The sequence below is a fragment of the Neomonachus schauinslandi genome, chromosome X, assembly GCF_002201575.2.
Source record: "Neomonachus schauinslandi chromosome X, ASM220157v2, whole genome shotgun sequence".
Taxonomy (NCBI): Eukaryota; Metazoa; Chordata; class Mammalia; order Carnivora; family Phocidae; genus Neomonachus; species Neomonachus schauinslandi.
Window position 1 is genome coordinate 33,547,231 of NC_058419.1, and position 25,166 is coordinate 33,572,396.

The window sequence follows — 25,166 nt, forward strand, 5'->3', positions numbered from 1 at the left end:
ACACACACACACACACACAAGTTAGAGCTAATAAACAAGCTTGGCAAGGTTGTGAGCTAGAAGGTCCACACACAAAAATAAATCCTATTTCTATATACTAGCAATGAACTATCCAAAAATGAAGTTAAGAATGCAGTTCTAGGGGCGCCTGGGTGGCTCAGTCGGTTAAGCGACTGCCTTCGGCTCAGATCATGATCCTGGAGTCCCTGGATCGAGTCCCGCATCGGGCTCCCTGCTCGGCCGGGAGCCTGCTTCTCCCTCTGACCCTCCCCCTCTCATGTGCTCTCTCTCTCTCTCATTCTGTCTCAAATAAATAAATAAAATCTTTAAAAAAAAAAAAAAAGAATGCAGTTCTACCAAGACCATTCAATAGCGGAAACAATAGTCTTTTTTTAACAAATGATGTTGGAACAACTGGATATCCACCTACAAAAGAATGAAGTTGGATCTTAACTCACACCATTTACAAAAAATTAACTCAAATGGATCAAAGATATAAATGTAAAAGCCAAAACTAGAAAACTCTTAAAAGTAAACATAGGGGTAAATCTTCATAATGTCTTAGATAGAATACCAAATCATGAACAACAAAAGAAAAAAATCAAATGTACTTCATCAAAATGCAAAACTCTTGTGCTTCAAAGGACACTATCAAGAAAGTAAAAAGCCTGGGCGCCTGGGCGGCTCAGTTGGTTAAGCGACTGCCTTCGGCTCGGGTCATGATCCTGGAGTCCCGGGATCGAGTCCCACGTCGGGCTCCCTGCTCAGCAGGGAGTCTGCTTCTCTCTCTGACCCTCCCCCCCTCATGCTCTCTCTCTATCTCATTCTCTCTCTCAAATAAATAAATAAAATCTTTAAAAAAAAAAAAAAAAAAAAGTAAAAAGCCATCCCACAATACAGAAGAAAGTATTTGTAAATTGTATACCTGAGAAAGGTCCAGCATCTGCAATATATATATAAAAAACTATTACAACAATAAAAAGGCAAATAATCCTCTTTCATTTCAGCAGTCCACTCCCTCAGACCACATTTGTAAGATCCACTCTGCCTGCTCCCTGCCGCTTATAAGATCCTCCCTGGCAGCACTTCTCAGCTCCTTTCTGAGGACTGCCCTCCCTATTTGCTCATTCACTCTCATTCCTAAGGTCCACTCTTCCGGTTCCTCCCTCTTTCCATTTCTACTGATTGCCCTCACAGCTGCTCCCTGTCTCGTATTTCACATCTCAACCCCTGCTCCTTCCTCCTCATTTCTGAAGTCCCCCCTCCCTCCCCACTTATAAGGTCAACTTTCCCTGTTCTGTGCCCTTCCATTTCAAAGTTCCACCCTCAATGCTCTGCAGCCTCCCACTTCTAGGGTCTTCCATCCCTACTCTACTCCTTCCATTTCTAAGGTCTTTTGCCCTTGCTCCTCTTCAACCCCACTTTTAATGTCAGCTCCCCTTACTCCTCCCTCCCCACTAAGGTCCACTCTGCTTGCTCTGCTTTCCCTCTTATTTTTGGAAGTCTGCCTCCCTCTTCTTCTACTCTTTCCCATTCATCTCTAAATACCCCCATCTGCTCTGCTCCTCCCGTGTCTAATTATTTGCCTCTCCTGCTCTTCTCCACCCTCACGGCTCTCCCTTCTCATAATAAAGTATGTCCTCCCTGTCCTTACTCACCTCATTTTTATGGCACACTCTCCTTCCCCTGCTTCCCTCCCTGCTTCCCACTCTTACCCTGCATCTCCCCTCCTACCCGCCCCAACCAGCCCTGCCGCCATTTCTAAGTTCCACCCTCCCTGCTCTGCTCTCCAACACTCAACTCAAAGTGAAATCTCTTTGCACTGCTCTTCCCATTCGAGGTTCAGCCCTCCTTGCTCCTCCCCTTCTCATTTCTAAAGCTGCCCTTGCTTTTCAGCTCTTTCCCCCACTGTTGCAGCTTTCTCTTTCCCTGCTCGTCTGCCCCCCATCCCCACTCCGCCCCATCTCCTGCCATTTTTAAAGTCAGCCTCCTTGTTCTGCTCCCTCTCGCTCATTTATGAAGTCGGCCCTCCCTTTTCCCCTCACCTTCCCCATTTCCAAAGTGGGTGATAGTCCTGAAGAGGTCTGAGGTTAAGAGATTAGAAGGTGCCAGTGGAGAAGAAAGTTGGTCTAGAGTGTATAGCACCAATCAACAAGCAAGCAAGCAAATAAACCACCCCTTTGCCTAGTCTTCCTGCTCGCTTTCAGTCTTTGAAAATAAGCCCCTGGAAAGTAGTCATTTGTGACAGGCTCTCAGATTCAAAGACTGATTTCGAGGAGCCTCATGTGAAGTGGGTGGGTGGCTTGCTATCAATCCTTAGGAGAATAAAATATATGGAGAATGCTGGCTTTTTATTTCCCTCAGCCTGAACCTTCAGCAACCCTTACGTCTCACGCAATTTCTGTCAGCTTTCGCCAGTTTCCCGCCCAAGAGGAGTCATAGGAAAATGGGAGGAGAAAGGAAGGGCAGGAGCTAAGCTGGCCTGGGCTTTATCCACGTTGGGGCAGGAGCGGCATACAGAGCGCCAGCCTCGCCACCCAGGAGCGTATGCCTCATGGGGTCTCCTCCAGCCTGCCCCAAGCCAAGGTCTACTATTCAAAGCCAGTAGCCCAGACTAGTTGGGGCTGGAGTTTGGGGTCTACATACCTAGAGACATATCTAGATAGGTCATCTTTCCCCCATTGTTAGGTTCTGTCACCACCTTTCCAGAAAGTGTTGGGCTGGAAAGCGAAGCCATCTCCTCAGCGTAGCCGCACCCGCTCTGAGCTAAGCTGGTGTATTGCGCCCCCTCACTGCTCCCTAGGGTTCTGGCTAAACTTGTCACCCAATCACAGTCTTTCCCTTCACTGTTGCTAAGGCTCAGGGGGAGGAGCTTAGCAGTTACCCCTCCGCAGACATCCTATCAGAAACTTGGATCATCAAAAAAAAAAAAAGACCCGCCCATTTCTTTCCCGCGCTTTCTAGAAACTGCCTCTTCTGTGCATCTGCCACCCACTCAGTTGCAACTTTTTTTCCTTCTGTGACTTCTTGACCCTCTCCTTTCATAACAAAGAAAAAAACATTTGTCCTCTTTGCTGTTGGCATCCTTGGTGAGTAGAACCTTATGTTCTTGACGTGATAGACTGGTTCTCTGCTTCCCTCAAATTTGAAGATCTACCACAAATCTAGCAGTTAGGGCCCACCCACAAGCTTGCAGCACCACATACTTTTTGAGGACTTCCCTAAAGATGTGTCCATGACATTTCTTAAGAAAAAAATATAATCATTCCTCTTACCACCTTAATACTGCTCAGTATACATTATTTTTAAATGTTAGAAGACTCCTGGGTATCCCTGGTTCTTCAGAGGAAATAAAAATCAAATTAATAAATTTTGAGAGCTGAAAACTTAAGTTGTTACAGAAATCACAACATAAACATTTGAAGAGATTGTAAATGTAAATTGTTTAACTATTTGTTGGTTTTTTTTTTTTTTAAGATTTTATTTATTTATTTGAGACAGAGAGAATGAGAGAGACAGAGAGCACATGAGAGGGGGGAGGGTCAGAGGGAGGAGCAGACTCCCTGCAGAGCAGGGAGCCCGATGCGGGACTCGATCCCGGGACTCGATCCCGGGACTCCAGGATCATGACCTGAGCCGAAGGCAGTCGCTTAACCAACTGAGCCACCCTGGCGCCCTATTTGTTGTTTTTAAGTCATTACTTAGCACAAGGAACCTAATGATTAATAAATCTTTTTCTCAAGGCATATACAGTTGGTGAAGACAATAAATACATGTAAAATATTAATTTAGATGCTATAATTCAGTCTGTCAGTAAATACTGAGCTGTTCACTGTGTTAGGCTCTGATGATACTGTTATCTATAAAATATATATGAGACTTACAGGAGAAAATCACCTACGGTATCAAGAAAAAATTCATTTAAGACTTGAAAAATTAGGGAATAATTTTAAGGGTGGGAATGGGATTTCCTCTTGGGGGAAGCAGCCCTACCAGCACTTTGAAAAGTTCAAGCCATTTCATGTGGTGCGGTACTGAAAGATGAATCTGAAGAGATCAGCAGAGAATAGATTATGGAGGGACTTTTATGCAGTGGGTTTGGAGCATTTTTTTAAATATCAGATTTATTGAATTGTAGAGTAAGAAGGGAAGAGGACCAAAGACAGAATCCCAGGGAAATTACAAAGGAAATTGAGTAGAAAATATCAGAGAGCTATGGGAAGAACCAGGAAAGAAGCATCCAGGAAATAAAGTTCTAAGAGGGACTTAATGGTCCCCCAAAGCAAGTATTGCTGAACGATCAAGTTAGCTAAGAACTGCAGAATTCCGGGGCGCCTGGGTGGCTCAGTCAGTTAGGTGGCTGCCTTCAGCTCAGGTCATGATCCCAGGGTCCTGGGATCGAGCCCCATATCTGTTCCCTGCTTTGCGGGAAGCCTGCTTCTCCCTCTCCCACTCCACCCTGCTTGTGTTCCCTCTCTCGCTGTGTCTCTGTCTGTCAAATAAATAAATAAATTAAAAAAAAAAAAAAAGAACTGCAGAATTCCTTAAATTTAGTAATTAAGAGTTGGTTGGTTGTTTTTCTAACCTTTAGCAGACTTTTAACAGGCCGTAAGTTGAGGCTTGATCAATTAGTTAATTTTTATTTAATCAACACATACAACATTTACCATCTGCTGGGCACTGTTCTAAGAGTTTTACAAATATCCATTCACTTAATACTCACAATAAACCCATAAGTAAGAACTAGTATTATTTCCTTTATACATGTAAGGAAATGAAGGCACAGAGCATTAAAATTTGCCCAGGGACAAAAAACTGGTCAACAGTGGAGTTTTCAACCTCAGGCAGTCTGGCTCTAGAATTCATGCTTTTAACCACTACTTTCACAAGGTAGACTACAGTGGGGTTTTGGATTTTTTTTTTTTTAATAATCCCTACTCCGAATTTGGGGCTTGAACTCATGACCCCAAGATCAAGAGTCACATGCTCTACCAACTGAGTTGGCCAAGTACCTATACAGTGAGCTTTTTTAATGGAAAAGATTTAATTAAACATACTTACAGGCTATGGGAAAGAGGCATTAAAATTAAAGAGAATAGGAAATAATCACTGGACACATGACAGAAAAGATGAAATTAAGAGTGCAATTAGAAGAATAGTCTTGAGGGGCACCTGGGTGGCTCAGTCGGTTAAGCGTCTGCCTTCGGCTCAGGTCATGATCCCAGGGTCCTGGGATCGAGTCCCACATCGGGCTCCCTGCTCCGCGGGAAGCCTGCTTCTCCCTCTCCCACTCCCCCTGCTTGTGTTCCCTCTCTCACTGTCTCTCTCTCTCTCTGTCAAATAAATAAACAAAATCTTTAAAAAAAAAAAGAATAGTCTTGAATAGGAGGGGAAAAAATGTACTAAAAAGGTGAATCTTAATACATGAAAAATTTCCTATGTATCACACAAGTTTTCCCAAGCTTCATCTTCAGTCTGTGGCTATCCGTAGTAGTACATTAATAGTAATAACTCAAATTTCAATAATTTCTGTTTCCCTATAATCTTGTAGTATACCCAGCTCCCTGAAATATGTTTCCCTTAATATTTCCTCAGTGAGTTGTGGTGGGGAGGTCTTTCATAAATGTAATCACAAACAATCCAGTGAGCTGCCATACAGAACCTGCTATTCCTTTCCTTTTACCTTCCTCTGGACTCCTTTTTTTGGTACCACCATATACTTTAAGCTCCATCAGCTCCTGCTACAAATAAGGAATTGGAGCCCCTAAGAAGTCAAAAGCCACATGCTGACGTAGAGAACTTCTGTCTCTCCTTCTGGGTCACTTCTATTAGAGGGACACCAAAGTGATGCTTCTAGATCCCAATGTCCTAAAGAGTTTTACTGGAACATTTTTGTTGTTGTTAATTTGGGGTTTGTTTTGTTGTGTTTTTAAATTTGCAGCCCCCTTCCTCCTTAGATTTCAGAATTGAGTCTAGTAGAAATTGGGCCAGGAGATAACTTTGAGAGAGAGAGAGAGAGCGAGCAAGAGAGAGCTCTTATAACATTGCTTTGCATAAAATTGCTTCTCTCCTCTGACAACATTTTGTTATTTAATGAGTTTGGCCTTACGTAACTTTTTCTTAGGAAGAATTCTTTGCCTTCGTTCAAATAGGCTTAGGTTTGGGGCCCCTGGATGGCGCAGTTGTTAAGCGTCTGCCTTTGGCTCAGGTCATGATCCTGGGGTCCTGGGATCAGGTCCTGGAATCGAGTCCTGGATCGGGCTCCCTCCTCGGGGGGGGAAGCCTGCTTCTCCCTCTCCCACTCCCCCTGCTTGTGTTCCCTCTCTCTCTCTCTCTGTCAAACAAACAAACAAATAAATAAATAAATCTTCAAATAGGCTTAGGTTCAAACAGAGTTCCCCTGCTACATAAAGATTAATGTACAGTTCAGAATGTTGTTTCTCTAAATCAATTGTAGAACAATTGGGTATTTTCTAGTGAAGGATCTTTCGGTTGGAAATAACAGAAGTCTACTCCAACTAGGTTAAATGAAAAGGAGGATTTATTAGAAGAATCAAGTGAAGGTCAAGAGTGTGAAGTATAGTTTATCCTCCCAAAAGACTGGAACTGGTTAATTTATTTGATACACCCACAGGATTTGATAGAATTGATTACTTTTTCCTCCTTGATATGTTTTCTTCTCTTGACTCTTAATGATGAAGGAGCAGAAGTCTAGCTGAGGACAAAGCACAAGCAACCTCCCCCCCACACCCCCAAAACACACTCTGGGTGGGATATGTGGGACATTCCTCCAGGAAACTTCCAACTATCTTAATGTTAATATTTTGCTAGAGGGAAAAACAACCTTAGCTTGATAATAGCCAGGTCTCCAGTATCCTGAGGGTCTTCTTTAGCATATGAAAGTCCTTTTGGACACCTCCCTTTTTCCTTACCTCCCCCATCAGCAAAGTAGGTAATTAATAGCTCCTCACAACCCCAGTGCAGCTCCTTCTGCCAGCAGGTCCTGTCCCCGTGCTTTAATAAAACCACCATTTTGCACCAAAGACGTCTTAAGAATTCTTTCTTGGCCATCGGCTCCGGACCTCACCCTACCAAACCTCACCTACATTCCAAATCTACATCACTAAGACACCTTTCTTTCCTGGGTTTCCTTGTACCTTACTGGCTGCTCCATTTCTGTTTTCTTTTCTAGCCCCTCCCTGTCCTCTAAACCACTGGTGCTCAAACGGTAGCATACGTTCGTTCGAGTCACCTTATTAAAACGCCGTTAGCTGGGCTCCACCCCCGGAGATTCTGATTCAGTAGGTCAGGAATAGGGAAGAAAAGTGTATATTTCTAACAAGTTCCCATGTGACGGTGATGTTACTGGTCTAGGGACCACAGTTTGAGACCCACTGCTTTAAACACTGGAACGAGAGCCCAATCCATATTCAGTTTCTGTATTTATGTATACTGCCTTGTGATCTCATCCAGTCTCATGGTTTTCAAAAGCAGCTATACAGATGTTTCCCTTGAGTCTCTAGCTCAGACCTCTACACCAAAAGTTTGTATGACTGATATACCTACTCAACATATCTACTCAGATATACAACGGTCATCACAAACTTAATTTTTCAAGACCAAATTCTTATCTTCCCTCACAAAACCTGCTCTTGCCATGTTCTGCCCCATTTCAATAAATGGCAATTCCATTCTTTTCTTTTTTTTAGTTATTTAAATTCCAGTTGGTTAACATGCAGTGCAATAATCATTTCAGGTGTAGAATTCCATGATTCATCACTTACATACAACAAGTGCTCATCACAACAAGTGCCCTCCTTAATCCCCATCCCCCATCTAACCCAACCCCCCCTCCTGCCTCCCCTCCAGCAACCCTCAGTTTTTGCTCTATTAGTTAAGAGTCTGTTTTATGGTTTGAATGGCCACTCTAGTCTCTATTTGCTCAGGACCAAGCATTTCAAGTCATTTTTGACTATCACGCCCTATATCCAGTCCATCAGCAAATGCTGTGAGCTCTACCTTCAAAATATATCCAGAATCTCACCACTTCTCTCTACCTCCACCATTACCATCTTGATTCATGCCAACATCATTTCTTACCCTGATTACTGACATAGCTTCCTAACCAGTCTTCGTAGTTCTGCCATGGCTCTTGGTCTCGTCACCACACAGAAGCTAAAATGAGGCTTTTAAAACATTAGTCAGCTGCTCGGCAAATGATGTCCTTTCCTATTTTTGTGAACATCTCACCATTAGAATCTTATTGAGAGGCAGAGCCTGTCTCCCATTACAAACCAAGAAAATTTCCAAGAAACTGAGCAAAAACATATGACCTAGACTTGGCCTGCATGGAAACTGGTATTTGTACAACACAGAAGCTGGGCCAGTGTAGATTTCATTCTGGCCACAACAGCCAGTCCCTAGGGCCAACAATGGTAGTGGTATGATTCCAGCATCAGCATATGGCACTGGTGGGCTCATCAGATTAATTTTGAGGTATGGGGCACGCCTGGGTGGCTCAGTCAGTTAAGCGTCTGCCTTCGGCTCAGGTCATGATCCCAGGGTCCTGGGATCGAGTCCTGCGTCGGGCTCCCTGCTCCGTGGGGAGCCTGCTTCTCCCTCTGCCTCTGTCTCTTTCTCTGTCTCTCATGAATAAATAAATAAAATCTTTAAAAAAAAAATAATAATAATAATTTTGAGGTATGATTTTAGAGACAATTCTGAATTTCTTTTTTTTTTTTTGTAAAGATTTTCTAATTTATTTATTTGACAGAGAGAGAGAGAGCACACAAGCAGGCAGAACAGGAGGCAGAGGGAGAGGGAGAAGCAGACTCCCCGCTGAGCAGGGAGCCTGATGCGGGACTCGATCCCAGGACTCTGGGATCACGACCCAAGCCAAAGGCAGTTGCTTAACCAACTAAGCCACCCAGGCACCCCACGATTCTGAATTTCTAGCCATTCTTGGTTCCTGTCCTTTTTCTTGAGCCTGATTCTCTAGAGTCTGTAGCTATTTCTTGAGCTACCCAAGCGACTTTCAATAAATTCCTTCCATTCATAAGGCAACCAGAGTTAGTCCCATTCAACTAAGAACCCTGTTACTATGGGTATGAATAGAACATCCAGTATAAGAGAAGAAACACACTGAGTTTTGCTTTAGTATTGGCCACCATATACTAACTGACAAACCGGATTGAAACAAGGGAAATCAACTAAATTTGCGAGGAGATTTAAATCATGTCATGTGAGGCATTATTGCAGAAATTGTAGATGTTTAAGCCTGTGGAAATCTCAGGGGACCGAAATTGTTTAAAAAAAAAAAAATCCTGGGAAGAGGGAGTGAATTTGTTATTTTGTGCAGCGCTAGAGGGCAGCACTAGCTCAAGTTACAGGAAAATTGATTTCTGTACTATATAGAGACATTCCAATAGTTAAACTACAATAATTGGACAAAACTACAGCAATGAGATAAACTGCCTTGAACTGAGGTATTGACACTGGAAGCCCTGAAGCAGGAACTAAATTACTGGCTACTTCAATGGGTTACATTCAGTGACCTCTGAGGTTCCTTCTAAATCTGAGGCTACAGAAAAACAAACACCTGGTGACTTCTTTGGCCAATGAGTACAGTCACATGATTTAGAGACCGCTATCAGTCTGGCAGGTTTCTTTTTTTATTTTTCTTTTTTAAGATTTTATTTATTTGAGAGAGAGAGAGGCAGAGAGAGAGAGAAAGAGCATGAGCAGTCAGGGGAGAGGGAGAAGCAGACTCCCTGCTGAGCAGGGAGCCCCATGTGGGGCTCAATCCCAGGACACCCCAGGATCATACCCTGAGCTAAAGGCAAACACTTAACCCAGTGAGCCACCCAGGCATCCCATGTTTCCAAAATAATAGGTAGGAATTATAATAAAAGAAAAAATAGATAATCATTCCCATGTAGAGAAGTGAGACCAACATAGATTTTATGTACCTAGAATGGAAATTAAGCACTATGATATTCTAGTGCAAAATTAGGTATTAATTTACATGTACTTGGGGTGCCTAGGTGGCTCAGTGAGTTGAGTGTGTACCTTCGGCTCAAGTCATGGTCCCAGGGTTCTGGGATGGAGTCCTGCTTCGGGCTCCCTGCTGAGTGGGGAGCCTGCTTCTCCCTCCCTCCCAGCTCAGTGTGCTCACGCACGCACTCTCTCTCTCCATCTCTCTCTAATAAATAAATAAGATTTTTAAAAATTTACATATGCTTAACTGTTCTTTCCTTGGCAGATTTCTCTGGCAAAATACCATAACAAGTTATTTTGATTTAAAAGTTAAGTGCTTTAAGGAAAGAGTTCTATCATAATGGTTTTTAAAAAAAAATTTTTTTATTTTTAGGTAATCTCTACACCCAACATAGGGCTCGAACTCACAACCCTGAGACCAAGAATCGCATGCTCTTCCGAATGAGCCAGCCAGGCACCCCTGTTATAATGCTCTTAACAGATATTTTGGGGAATACAATGATTCCTATTACTTGTGTTAAACAACAAAATTCAACCGAGTAAATTTAAAGATCGAATTGGCATTATTTATTGATTCATGAATTGGGAAGAACCCCACCTAGCAGATAGAAAGGACCTCCAAAGAACTATAGGAAAGAAGAGGTTTTTAATTCAGAAAAGGAAGTTTATTAGCAAAGAAGGCATTGTTTCAGGCAAGCTTGCTTTCCTAAGGAAGGGGTCTAAAGGCGTACTTCCACACTAGTGCTGACTAAGTAATTCCAGGTCAACTGGTTAACGATTATGTTCCTGGAAGAGTCTGAAACCGCAATTAGATTAGGTATTAAGTCTCAATTTGGTGACGTGGGACATAGCATTAGTGACTCCATTTTGGTTGTCTCTTTCTGAACAATCCCCGGCGCCTTTGATCAAACTCTCAGCTAAGCTGAGAGATGTGACCAAATGTTAAGGCATTAGTGCCACTTTCAGCAACCTCTCAAGTTCTGTTGCTTTCTGTTGATTCTTGGTGTGGTACTCAGAGATCACAACAATTTTGCTGACACAGGTCACAACTTCAGGCTCACAGTTTTGCAGTTGGTCATTTCCTTCACCCTTTTCTGGCATTCCAGTTTTAGGGACGTCCTTTTTTTGGTGGTTAGCAGCTGCAAACATGCATTTAAAACGTTTGAGAGAACCAGGGAGATTACTATGATTATTACAATCAGGATAATTACTGATGTCTGGAGTGCACTTCAAAGCCATAGTCTCTGAGGCCCAAGCCAATTAAAATCAAATAAGTCAAAGAAAGACCCCATTGAAGGAGTCACCTTTTTAAGCCAAGTGCTTTGCTCAGTGACCTTAAATAACTAAGTTTCAACTTCCCCAGAAGTGTTAATCCAGGTGCAGCATGTGGTATTGGCTACAGCACAGACACGTCCTTGTTCAGCTAAAACATAATCAAGGGCTATCCTACAATCAAGAATTTGGGCCAGAGGGGCGCCTGGATGGCTCAGCCGTTCAGCGTCTGCCTTCGGCTCGGGTCATGATCCCAGGGTCCTGGGATCGAGCCCCGCATGGGGCTCCTTGCTCAGCAGGGAAGCCTGCTTCTCCCTCTCCCACTCCCCCTGCTTGTGTTCCCTCTCTCGCTGTCTCTCTCTCTCTGTCAAAAAATAAATAAAAAAAAAAAAAAAGAATTTGGGCCAGAGAATCCAAGGATTTTTGTCACATTGCTGTTGCATTAGCAACAGATTCTGTAACATTTTCAAGAATCAAGGAGATGTTCCTGATCATAGCCTTATTTACCTTTATTCCTCAACAGGGAAGTGGGGACCTGTCAAAGGGAGCTAATTTTAATTCACAAGGGCCTCTGGTACAGCCATATGGGTAAGAAAATGTAAGGTCTATAGACCACACAGGTGGTTTTATTCTGGTTACCCCTGCTTTGTTTCCCTTTCTTTTTTTTTCAAGATTTTATTTATTTATTTGAGAGAGAGACAGAGAGCACGAGCAGGCAGAGGGAGATGGAGAGGGAGAAGCAGATCCCCCGCTGAGCCGGGAACCTGATGTGGTTCTGGACCCTGAGAACCAGGACCCTGAGAACATGACCTGAGCCGAAGGCCAACACTTAACCATCTGAGTCACCCAGGCACCCTTGTTTCCCTTTCATTGCGTAGAGCCTAGACTAAAGCTTCCCTGGGTTTGGGGTTGTTTTTTGTTTGTTTGATTTTTTTTTAAAGATTTTATTTATTTATTTGACAGAGAGAGAGACAGTAAGAGAGGGAACACAAGCAGGGGGAGTGGGAGAGGGAGAAGCAGGCTTCCGCTGAGCAGGGAGCCCAATTTGGGGCTCGATCCCAGGACCCTGGGATCATGACCTGAGCAGAAGGCAGTTGCTTAATGACTGAGCCACCCAGGCGCCCCTGGGTTTGGAATTGTTAACCAGGGATAGGGAAATGGACCTCCAGGTGAGGCAGTATGACACAATAGTGAAATGGCTGAGTTTGTTCTAAAGAAAACTGAAGCAGAAGCATTTTGCAAGTCCAACAGTGTTTGGAGGTTGGATTGCCCTCCTTAGCAATTGCCTAGGAGATACAGATGATGCCATTATCTTTTCAGGCCGATGACAGAGTAAAGGAAAGTAAGAGAAAAAGAAAGGGTTTCATGTTTAGTTAAAGTATGAAGTCTTGATCCAGAGTCTTGGGAGGAAGCAGTCTACCTTGAAGTCAGCTACTTCTTTTTCTACCCAATTTGATTTTGAAGATTTCAACTGGTGTGGAGGGGTAGATATCAGGTGGAGACTTCTTTAGCTATGAAATACATATCCAAGGTTCAGGTCCCTGAAATTTAGCTGCCATCTGGTTAGTGAGGAAGACCTGGTCTAGTCCTTTCCAAGGAGATTCAAGGGTAGTCTTTGTCTGGAGTGATTCTAAACTGGAAGGGTGGGAGAAAATTGGAAATATTAGTTTGAAAAGTTGTAGCCAGATATTTGAGGAAACCGGAAGAATTCAGAACCCAGTCCAGTTATAGGTATATAAAAAAACCTTAAGGCAATTAATAGGATTAGAATCTAATATTTAAAAAGTGCTAACATAATTTCTCTTTCTATAATTAAGCTGCCCCTTTTTTATCAAAGATAATTTGTTTACGCTAAATTTGCTATGATTATTCACATAAATGCAACAAGAATACTGATTGACCATATATGCTCTTTTTTTTTTTTAAAGATTGATTTATCTGGGATGCCTGGGTGGCTCAGATGGTTAAATGTCTGCCTTCGGCTCAGGTCATGATCCCAGGGTCCTAGGATCAAGTCCCACGTCGGGCTCCTTGCTCAGCAGGGAGCCTGCTTCTCCCTCTGCCTGAAGCTTCCCCTGTTTCTGCTCTCTCTCTCTTAAAAATAAATAAATAAAATCTTTATTTTTTTATTTTTATTTTTAATATAAAATCTTTAAAAAAAAAGATTTATCTATTTTACAGATGGAGAGAGTAGGAGGAGGGGCAAAGGGAGAGGGAGAGAGAGAGAACCCCAAGTAGACTCCCTGCTGAGCAAGGAGTCCGACGTGGGACTCGATCCTAGGACCCTGGGATCATGACCTGAGCTGAAATCAAGAGTCAGATGCTTAACCAACTAAGCCACACAGGCACCCCTGAGCTCTTTTTAAGGCTGCTTTGCTGAAGCAAAGTACCAGGCTGATTTATCCAAAAGGCACATTGGCTTCATAAAGTGAAACGTAGTTTTTTAGAACTTGCTGTTCATATTTGAGTCTGCACACATCTCTGTCAAATATGACATTTCAAAACAAATATGACATTTCAGTCAAAGCCTCGGTAATATAACCGATGTTTTTAATTGTGTCCTGTTACAAGAACAGATTCTTTTTTTTTTTTTAATATTTTATTTTTTATTTGAGAGATTAAGCAAAAGCTTGGGGGGGGGGGCGTGAAACAGAGGGAGAGGGAGAAGCAGACTCCCCACTGAGCAGGGAGCCTAATGCTGGGTGAGATGTCAGGACCCTGAGATCATGACCTGAGTCAAAGGCTTAACCGACTGAGCCACCCAGGTACCCCAGGAGAACAGAGTCTTACTGAATTTATGTAAATAACTACTTTGCCATAAAAAGACAAGAATTTCTGGAATCTGGGGTGCCTGTGTGGCTCAGTTGGTTAAACATCCAACTCATGATTTCGGCTCAGGTAATGATCTCGTGGGTCATGGGATCCATTCCTGCACTGGCTTCTGCAAGTCTGCTTAGGATTGTCTCTCTTCCTCTCACTCTGTCCCTCCCCCCAACTCACGTGCACTCTCTCTTTCTAAAATAAATAAATAAATCTTTTTTTTAAAGATTTTATTTATTTATTTGTCAGAGAGAGAGTGAGCACAAACAGGGGGAGCGGCAGGCAGAGGGAGAAACAGACTCCCTGCTGAGCAAGAAGACTGAAGTGGGACTCAGTCCCAGGACCCTGGGATGGTGACCTGAGCTAAAGACAGACATTTCACCAACTGAGCCACCCAGGCACCACTCCACTTTAAGAAGTTTTTAACATTTTTATAGGGCTGGTTTAGTGGTGATGAACTTCTTTAACTTTTGTTTGTATGGGAAACTCTCTCTCCTTCAATTCTGAATAATAACCTTGCCAGGTAAAATATTCTTGCTTGTAGGTTTTTTCCTTTCAGCACTTTGAATATCTCCTGCGACTTCTTTCTGGCCTGTAAAGTTTCTTTTTTTCTTTTTTTTAAGGTTTTATTTATTTATTTGAGGGAGAGAGACAGAGATAGTGACAGAGATAGCAGGAGTGGGGACAAGAGGTAGAAGCAGGCTTCCCGCTGAGCAGGGAGCCCAACACAGGGCTCTATCTCAGGACCCTGAGATCATGACCTGAGCCGAAGGCAGATGCTTAACCAACTGAGCCAACCCAGGCACCCCTCTCCCGTAAAGTTTCTGCTAAAAATGAGCTTAGGGGTACCTGGGTGGCTCAGTCAGTTAAGCATCTGCTTTCGGCTCAGGTCATGATCTCAGGGTCCTGGGATAGGGCCCCATGTTGGGCTCCCTGCTCAGCGGAGTCTGCTTCCCCTCTCCCTCTCCCTCCACTTGTGCCCTCTCTCTCTCTCACCCCCAAAGAATCTTTTTTGAAAAATCAGTTGATAGGGGAGCCTGGCTGACTCAGCCAGTAGAGCACGTGACTCTTGAACTCAGGGACATGAGTTAAAGCCCCACATTAGACATAGAGCTTACCTTAAAAAAACAATGAAATAGGGGCACCTGGGTGGCTCAGTCATTAAGCGTCTGCCTTTGGCTCAGGTCATGATCCCAGGGTCCTGGGATCCAGCCCCACATCTGGCTCCCTGCTCAGTGGGAAGCCTGCTTCTCCCTCTCCCACTCCCACTGCTTGTGTTCCCTCTCTTGCAGTCTCTCTCTCTGTCAAATAAATAAATAAATCTTTAAAAAAACAAACAAACAAACAAAAAAACCAATGAAATGGGGGGTGCCTGGGTGACTCAGTTGATTAAGCACATAACACTTCATTTTGGATCAGGTCATGATCTCAGGTCATTTGGCTCATGAGATCAAGCCCTGGGTCTGGCTGCATGCTCAGTGAGGCGTCCGCTAGAGATTCTCTCTCTCCCTCTGCCCCTCCCTCCTCTCTTTCTCTCTCTCTCTCAAATAAATAAATAAATGTTTAAAAAAATAATAACAATAAAATAAAATTAAAAATACCCCTAAAATCAGCTGATAGCCTTATGGTATTTCCCTTGGACATAGTTAATTTGTCTTGCTGCTTTTAAGTTTCTCTCTTTATCTTTAATGTTTAAATTTTTAATTATTATGTATCTTGGTGTAGACCTCCTTGAGTTCATTTTATTTGGGGCATTCTGTGCTTCTTGGACCTGGATGTGTTTCATTCCCCATGTTAGGGGAGTTTTCAACTATTATTTTTTCAAATAAGTTCTCTGCCCCTTTCTCTCTTCTCCTTCTGGGACTCCTATAAGGAGAATGTTAGTATGCTTAATGTTGTCTTTGAGGTCCCTTAACTTAGCCACATTTTCAAATTATTTTCTCTTTTAGCTGTTCAGCTTGTGTGCTTTCCACTACCCTGTCTTCCAGATAACTGATCCATTTTTCTTCATCTTCTTATCTGCTGTTGATTCCCTTTAGTGTATTTTTCAGTTATTGTATTCTTCAATTTTGTTTGTTTGCTTGTTTTACCTATCTCTATGCTGAAGTTCTCACTGAGTTCATCCACTCTTCTGTCGAGTTCAATGAGCATCTTTATGACCATCACTTAGACCTCTTCATCAGGTAGATTGCTTATCTCCATTTCTTATAGTTCTTCTACTGATGTTTTGTCTTCTGGTTTCATTTGGACTGTATTTCTCTCTCTCATTTTTTTGACTGTTTGGGGTTTTTTCTATCAATGAGGCCAAGCAGCTACCTCTCCCAGTCTTGAAGGAGTAGCCTTGGGTAGGAACATCCTTGTGTAGACTGCATGTGTCTGGTGGCTTTGGCTGAAGCTGGAGTATGCAGGCTGAAGGTCTCAAGGCACTCCACATTGGGGCTCCTTTGGCGAGGAGCCTGGAGCAGAAGTGGGCATGGGTGAGTGATCTTTGGGTGCAGAGGTTACTTTGGAATGTCAGCTGGAGCTGAAGTAGGTGAGGGCCTACGGTGTCTCTGGTTGCTTTGCATTTGCGCCACTTTGGTGGGACAGCTGCAGCTGTAGCAAGCACAGTTTAGGAGTGTCTCAGTTTTCAACTCACCTGGGTCACTTGAGCAGGATGACTGGAACTCAGGCAGGCACTGGTGTGGGAGCCACATTAGGGAAATGGCTGGGGCTGGTGTGGGCTAGGGGCAAATGCTTACTGAGGTGGCAGGTCATCTACAGTGCCCAGATCCTACTCCCATTTTTGCTATTAAGATAGATAGGGCGGGGTGCCTGGGTGGCTCAGTCAGTTGAGCGTCTGTCATCGGCTTGGGTCATCATCTCAGGGTCCTGGATTCAAGCCCTGCATCAGGCTCCCTGCTCAGCAGGGAGTCTGCTTCTCCCTCTGCCCCTCACCCTGCTCGAATACGTGCACATGCACTCTCTTTCAAATAAATAAGTAAAATCTTTAAAAAAAAATAAGAAGAAATAAATAAATAAAATCTTTAAGGAAAAAAGATAGATGGAGAGGCTGGCTGGCTCAGTTGGTAGAGCATGTGACTCTTGATTTGGGGATATAGGTTCAAGTCCCATGTTAGGTATAGAGATTACTTAAAAATAAAAATTAGAAAATTAAAAAAAGAAAGAAAGAGGTGGAATGTAAACAATCATGCTCAAGAATACATCTGACCCCAGAGAGAGTTCTAGGAGTTTCTTTGCTATTTGGAGGACACTCTAAGGTTAGTTTACTTGTAATCTAGTTGCCCTTTAAACTGCAGCTTTTTTTCTGTGCCCTAGAACATGTGAATTTGCACATGGATCCCTCAGTGCTATCATTCTCCACTATAGTTCACAGCATCTGGAGAGAGATTTTTTGTGTTACTGTGTCTCCATCTATCCTGCCATTCTTTGTGTGGCCCCTATATCCCTTGTTGTGCAGAAGCTATTCAATCAACCCTCAGTTCTTCTTCAGAAGGAATTGTTCTATATGTAGGTATGGATTTGGTGTGTTTGTGGGAGGAAGCGTGTTCAGGGTCTTCCTTTGCTGCCATCTTGCACCTTTCCCCTACCAAGATTTTTTTCCCATAAGCTTTCTCTGATTTTCTTTTTATTTTTTTTTATTTATTTGAGAGAGAGAGAGGGGGCACGAGCAGGGGGAGGGATAGAGGGAGAAGCAGACTCCCCACTGAGCAGGGAGCCCGATGTGGGACTCGATCCCAGAACCCTGGGATCATGACTGGAGCCGAAGGCAGACTCTTTTTTTTTTTTTTTTTTTAAGATTTTATTTATTTATTTGAGAGAGAGAGAATGAGAGAGAGCACATGAGAGGGGGGAGGGTCAGAGGGAGAAGCAGACTCCCCGCTGAGCAGGGAGCCCGACGCGGGACTCGATCCCGGGACTCCAGGATCATGACCCGAGCCGAAGGCAGTCGCCCAACCAACTGAGCCACCCAGGCACCCCCGAAGGCAGACTCTTAACTGACTGAGCCACCCAGGCGCCACTGAATTTTTTTTTTTTTAAGATTTTATTTATTCATTTGATAGAGAGAAAGAGAGAGAGCACAAGCAGGGGGAGAAGCAGAGGGAAAGGGAGAAGCAGGCTCCCCACGGAGCAGGGAGCCCAATGCGGGACTTGATCCCCGGACCCTGGGGTCATGACCTGAGCCGAGGTGCCCTGAATTTTTTTTAAAATCTATTTTAAATAAATAAATAAATAAATAAATAAATAAATAAATACACATACACACATATAGGTAATCACTACACCCAATGTGGGGTTTAAACTCACAACCCTGAGATCAAGAATAGGATGCCCTACTGACTGAGCCAACCAGGCACTCCTCTATGAATTTCTTTTTTACATTCGGATTTTGTCCTGTTTTTACTCTTTCCCATTCTGAAATAGCCAGCTTCGGTTTAGGACAAAATTAATTTCTTTTCCTTCAACAAAATGCATCTCCATTCCTTATGCTTTTTCTTACTGAAAATATAGATTCTACTTTCCTTGCACACAGATGTTTCCCTTATAATTTCTAGTAGCTTTAATTACTCTAATTATATTAGAATTTTTAATCTTTAAAAACTTTATTTTCTACTGAAAATTAAGAAGTGAACAATTGTGGACTGTCTCTTACGCTAGCATTCTGTCGCTTGGCAAATATAGAAATACTTTTGCAGGGCGCCTGGGTGGCTCAGATGGTTAAGCGTCTGCCTTCGGCTCGGGTCATGATCCTAGGATCCTGGGATCGAGTCCCGCATCGGGCTCCCTGCTCCTTGGGAGCCTGCTTCTCTCTCTCTCTCTCTGTCTCTCATGAATAAATAAATAAAAAAATCTTTAAAAAAAAAAAAGAAAAGAAAAGAAATACTTTTGCAATTTTCCAAAACATATGCTTTCTCATAGTAAAGTTTTCAGTATGACACAAGACATGTTTATTAATGGACCCAAATATCATTAGTTCCTTTGTAAAAGCAGCCAAACGTGGATAAACCTATTTTTAGTAATGTTTCAGTATTTTATTTGGAGATGATCTAGATATTCAATAAACTTGCCTTAATTCATCATTAACTTAACTTACCAAAACTAAGTTTTTGGGTAACCAAAGGTTTTGGAAACTATTTGTTTGAAAATTCACCTAGAAACTCTTATCCCATTTACATCTATGTAAAGCATTTGTTCTTAAAATTGTGTTTAGATTACTTATGAAAACTGTATTAGACATTAGACAAAGTTACGCATTATCCCACGTTATTTTTCTGGCTGACTAATTTTGTAACACAGAAAACATTTACTTTATAGATTAGTAAACCCAAGTAGAATAAAAGTTGTATGTCTATATTACATTCATTCTACGTTGATAACTGCACAGACATGTCTATTTTTTTCTAAAGATTTTATTTATTATTAAGTAATCTCCACACCCAGTGTGAGGCATGAACTCACAACCCCAAAATCAAGAGTCACACGCTCCACCAACTGAGCCAGCCAGGTGCCCCTGGACATGTCTATTTTTTTTTTTTTTAAGATTTTATTTGTTAATTTGAGACAGTGAGCAAGAGTGAGAGCATGAGTGGGGTGGGGGGGCGGGTACAGAGGGAGAGGGAGAAGCAGACTCCCCACTGAGCAGGGAGCCAGACACAGGGCTCAATTCCAGGACTCCGGGATCATGACCTGAGCCGAAGGCAGATGCTCAACCGACTGAGACACCCAGGTGCCTCGGCATGTCTATTTTAATTAAACCAACAAATTTAAACTAGCTTTTATTCACTGAAGATTATCTTAGAACATATGAACTTGAAACAAAAAAAAAAGACGAAAAACATTTGGGTTAGTTTCCCTATTTTTAAGAGCTCTAGGAATCCTTCCACAAAGGCTTTAGAAGATTCCACTCCCCACCCCCTGCCTGGGTATATAGTTTTATTGTAGTTTAGGGGAGAGGGCCTAAAAAAATTCCTATCAGATTTTGAATATCAGCTTGCAATTTAGCCAACTGCTAAAAAAAAGTCTCTTTATATAGCTCATCAGTTTTCAGCTGAAACGAACAGTAAATATTTCTGGCAGTATTTAACAACCCCTTGGATTCAAGAGACATTTAGAAAGAGCACGCAAAAGATATTTTGTTTTCCTTTCTCTATTGAGATTTGGGAGAGTCAAGTCTGATAAGAATTCCCACCCTTAGCCAGCTTTAGTTAGCTTCCCCAGGATCCCATCTATAAGCTCTAAGTAGGGTTTACAGTAGAGTGAAGCTCCAGTATCTACTAGAATTCACCAAGGTTTTTCATTCATTTTTAGTTTTCCCTTATTTTGTTTAAGGGAATTATGTAGTATTTTACTAGAAAATGTCTCAGAGTTTCATCAACTCTGGGAGGGGCCCATATGAGGTCCCTTCTTGGAGCATAGATTTGGGATTGTCTGTAAGGCCACTAATTTGGTGGATTTTGTTTATAGTCTTGTCCCAAAGTCCTTTCCCAAAGAGCAAAGTGCTTAGTGCTCATAATGCTTGGTCAGACCAGTGGCCTCTCATCCTAGTTTCTGCCATTTTATCAATCTATTAATCTTAGGAGGTATTACATTTACAAAAATTTTTGAGGGTTTTCTGTGGGTTTTGGAAATTTTTAAATATGGCCCTTGGTTTGGCCTTTGACCAAGGAGTAAAAGATAGTTGAACAGGATCTGTAGCCTTAGGTGGTCTTACTGTAAAAGGTAAAACTGTTTAATAGCCTTTTCAAAGTAAAAAAAGCTATTGAGACAGAGGATTACTTGAGTAAGTACTCAGATAAAGGAAGATAGAGGGAAGTGGTAGGGGTTATATCAGTCTTATGGTCTATTATTTTAGGTACCTCTTATATTTTTAATTTTTCATTAGCCTTTCACAACAGAACTTTCATTATAGGTATTTTGGAATTTTGAAGCACTTTGGAGGTTTCTGTATGCCAATTAAAATAGGTTTCTCATTCCATTTGTTTGACTTGGAAACCCATGCTTTTAAGTGCACTTTTAAAAACGAACTTACCTAATTCGAACATTCCTCAAAATGGCCATTGTGATTCTCTTAAAGGCTGGCAGCAGTTAGGTAGGAACCTAGCCACAAGTGGAATTTAACCTACATTTTGGTCTGGTCATATCTAGCCACAAATGGGGTATAGCCCACATTTCTGTCTAGCCGTATTTTAGAGCCTTCAACTGCACAGTTACCAAGCCCAGTTCTCAGGACACAAAAGCTTAGCATAATTTTGCCTTTTTTCTTTTTTTTTTTTAAGATTTTATTTATTTCTTTGACAGAGAGAGCACAAGCAGGGAGAGCAGGAGGCAGAGGGAGAGGGAGAAGCAGGCTCCCCGCGGAGCAGAAGCCCAACACAAAGCTTGATCCCAGGACCCTGGGATCATGACCAGAGTCGAAGGCAGATGCTTAACCAACTGAGCCACCCAGGTGCCCCATTTTGCCATTTTTGTAGATATCTATAGCTTCTGGAACCATAGCTCTTGGATATATTTTATGTCTAAGAACTATGCTCATGGCCTTCGGGAGGCATGCTGGAAGGTGGTGTACTTAACTCTTTTAGCAATCTCATTTTTTTGACTAAGCTTTTGGGTCTCTTGGAGCCCAACTAACACCCAAGAGGGATGTGCCACTGGGTTGGGGATTTTATGGTATTTTACAATGTACCTTGTTGTACGGAAATTCTTTTGAGGTTGGCAGGTGACCTAGTGTCCATCTAACCTGTTTTGTAATCAACTTATCCTAACATAGGAGTCTTCAAGCTAGGTGGCACACAAGTACTCTGTCAGCTTCTAAGTGCTCCACCCAGGTTCACCAATTTTGTGGCCTTTTTTTTTTTTTTCTTTGCCTCCAAGATTCCCATTAGCAATAGCCTTTACTTAAAAAAAAAAAAATGTTATTCACCTTAGGCCTCTCACTGGACCTTGTCCAGTTTAAATTAAACCCAGTCTGGATCCAAATCCATTCTGGTTTTTAAGTTGGACCGAGTCTGATTCTGGACTAAATCCAGGTTTTACAAAGGGCCCAGTTCAACTCAGGATCCAATCTGGTAACCATCATCAGTTCCCAGCATGAAATTTGGGAGAGTGGGGAGAGAGAATTCAGGGAGGGATTCCAATCAAATGAGGAACTGTGGAAAGTCACTTAGATTGGGAGCTCCATGCAAAGAGAGATGAGCTCAGAACTTAGAGGAACTTACCCATGGCCCTCAGAAATAGCAAGAAAGAGTACTCAAAAGGGTTTTTGGGTACCATACCCATGATTCTCATTGTCCCTGAAGCTGTTGGAAGTCTCCTTCAGCCCTGCACTGCCACCAAATCTGTTAAACAACAAAATTCAGTTAAGTAAATTAAAAGATACAATTGGCTTTATTCAACAACTCATGAATCAGGCAGTATCCCATCTAGCAAAGAGAAAGGAGCTCTGAAGAGCTGTAGAAAAAGAAAGGTTTCTAAAGGCAGAAAGGGGAAAAGAAATGGAAGTTATCAGCAAAGAGTGCATTGTTTCAGGCAAGGTTGCCTTCCAAAGAGTGATAGAAAGGCAGATTTATTCACTAGCCACTGACCAAGTAATTCCAGATTGATTGGTTAAAGGTTACATTTCCAGGGACCCCTGGGTGGCTCAGTTGGTTAAGTGTCTGCCTTCAGTTTGGGCCATGTTCCCAGGGTCCTGGGATTGAGTCCCAAATTGGGCTCCTTGCTCAGCAGGGAGCCTGCTTCTCCTTCTGCCTGCCGCTCCTCCTGCTTGTGCTCTCTCGCTCTCTCTCTCTGAGGAAAAAAAAAAAAAATTACATTCCCAGGAGAAGCTGAAACTGCAATTAGATTAAGTATTAAGTTTTGGTTTGCTGACATGGGGCTCAGCATCAGTGACTCTGTTTTGGATTGGTTATCTTGTAGCCAGGACACAGGGGTGCAAGAGCACCTGGCTTTGGGGACCCTAAACAGATTGACTTTGGCCACTTACCACTGACAAAATCCAGAGGCAGAGAGACAAGTGGTGGTGAAGCAAGAAAGGCATTTATTTCAGAGAGGCCAACACCGGGAAGATAGTGGACTGATCTCTCAAAGACTGTCTCCTAAGTGCTGAAAATACTTCTAGGTTTATATAAAGAAAATGTGGGACAAAGGTTGGTGGGTACATGCAGGTGGGCAGTAAAGGTCAGGTCAGTCGTTGTATTGGGGTCAATCATGGCTGGGGTCTTGCTGTCTCAGGGCAGTCCTTATTGCTTGAGGGGGTAGTTCTGCTTCCCATCATGGGATGCTTTGCCCGCCGGGTCTTTTGTGTAAATTAGAGATAATCCAGAAAGAAGAACTTAAATCAATTAGAAGTTTGAGGATGAAATGGCGGTAGTCCTCTGTCAATCCCTTTTTAACACTAGATTATATCTTTTTTTTTTAAGGTTTTATTTATTTATTTGACAGAGAGAGAGAGCATAAGCAGGGGAGCGACAGGCAGAGGGAGAGGGAGAAGCAGGCTCCCTGCTGAGCAGGGAGCCCCAGTGTGGGGCTCCATCCCAGGACCCTGAGATCATGACCTGAGCTGAAGGCAGATGCTTAACCGACTGAGCCACCCAGGCAACCCTAGATTATAGCTTTTTGAACAGAGTGTAATTTATTGTTTCGTAGGTAATTAGTTGATCCTTGAGTAAATGAATTTATGTTCCAGAAATATTTAAGGCAAACTTAAGTTTCTTCTTTTTGAAAAAAAACAAAGTTTAAAAATTGTTCATTTAGGGGCACCTGGCTGGCTCAATTGGTAGAGCATGAGACTCTTGATCTCAGGGTTGTGAGTTCAAGCCCCACATTGAGTGTAGAAATTACTTAAAAAAATAAAATCTTAAAAAAAATTGTTCATTTAAATTATCAGTTTCATTCATATATTTGTACACAATTTGGAAAACACAAAAAAGGAAAGAAAAGAAAAATAATCAAATATTAAAAAATCACTCTAAACATTTTGTATATTTCCTTCTAGCTTTATTTTCTGTGTAATAATTTTTATGAATTTAAATGTTTTATGTAGTTAAAAGGGTGGTTAAAAATATACATACATACATACATATGTGTGTGTGTGTACTATATGTACATATATATGTATATATAGTGTAGGGGCCAAGGGGCAGGCCAGCCAAAAATGTGGTACTTTGGTATGAAGATTATTCTGAGTTAAAAGCAATCAAAAGCCAGCAGATTAAGGAAAAGCTCTTTACCACCCCCTCAACTGACTAAATTTACATTGGAAAGGAGAGCCTGTACCAGGACGGGAGCTATTAAAAGAGATTCCTCTTTACTTAAGACACTTATTTGCATAAAGGAGCACCCTTTGTTTTCCAAACATCTTCTCTCACCTTCCTACTAAGGTCTTCTTCCCCTTTCTATCTCCAGACTCCTACCCCTCACCTCAGCTCAGGATGTCATATAAATCTCATATTGCCTGACTGTCTTTGGAATTTCATGTTTGTATGGATTTCCTGTACTTACAAAACAAAATTTGATTTTTTCCTGTTAATCTGTTTCATGTCAGTTTAATTCTTACTCCAGCTACAAGGACCTTGAAGGACAGAGAAAATTTTTCCTCCCTGACAATAGGTATATCTCTCTATATAATATATATAGGTATTTATATATATATATACATATAATATGTATATATAATTATTAGGTGCATATGATTATTATATAGTTACATGTACAATTATTATATATCTTTATTATATTTTATCATGTACATATGTTTCAAATATAAGATTTCTGAGAAGACTTTCTCTTTTAAAATTGTTTATTTTTTTTAAGTAAGCTCTATGCCCAGTGTAGCCTTGAACTCACAACCCTGAGATCAAGAGTTGCGTGCTCGGGGCGCCTGGGTGGCTCAGTTGTTAAGCATCTGCCTTCGGCTCAGGTCATGATCCCAGGGTCCTGGAATCTAGCCCCGCATCGGGCTCCCTGCTTGGCAGGAAGCCTGCTTCTCCCTCTCCCACTCCCTCGCTTGTGTTCCTGCTCTCGCTAACTCTCTCTCTGTCAAATAAGTAAATAAAATCTTTAAAAAAAAAAAAAAAAAAAAG

General features: G+C 42.2%; 1 protein-coding gene across 1 annotated transcript in view; it reads right to left on the bottom strand.

Moving 5' to 3' along the window:
* The window catches only part of LUZP4 (leucine zipper protein 4), a 37,202-nt gene extending 20,951 nt beyond the window's left edge, over positions 1 to 16,251 (bottom strand). The window contains exon 1 of the mRNA XM_021685513.1: positions 16,179 to 16,251. Coding sequence (XP_021541188.1) covers positions 16,179 to 16,251 — 73 coding nt within the window. The remainder of the gene's footprint in view (positions 1 to 16,178) is intronic.
* Positions 16,252 to 25,166: the final 8,915 nt, after the last annotated feature.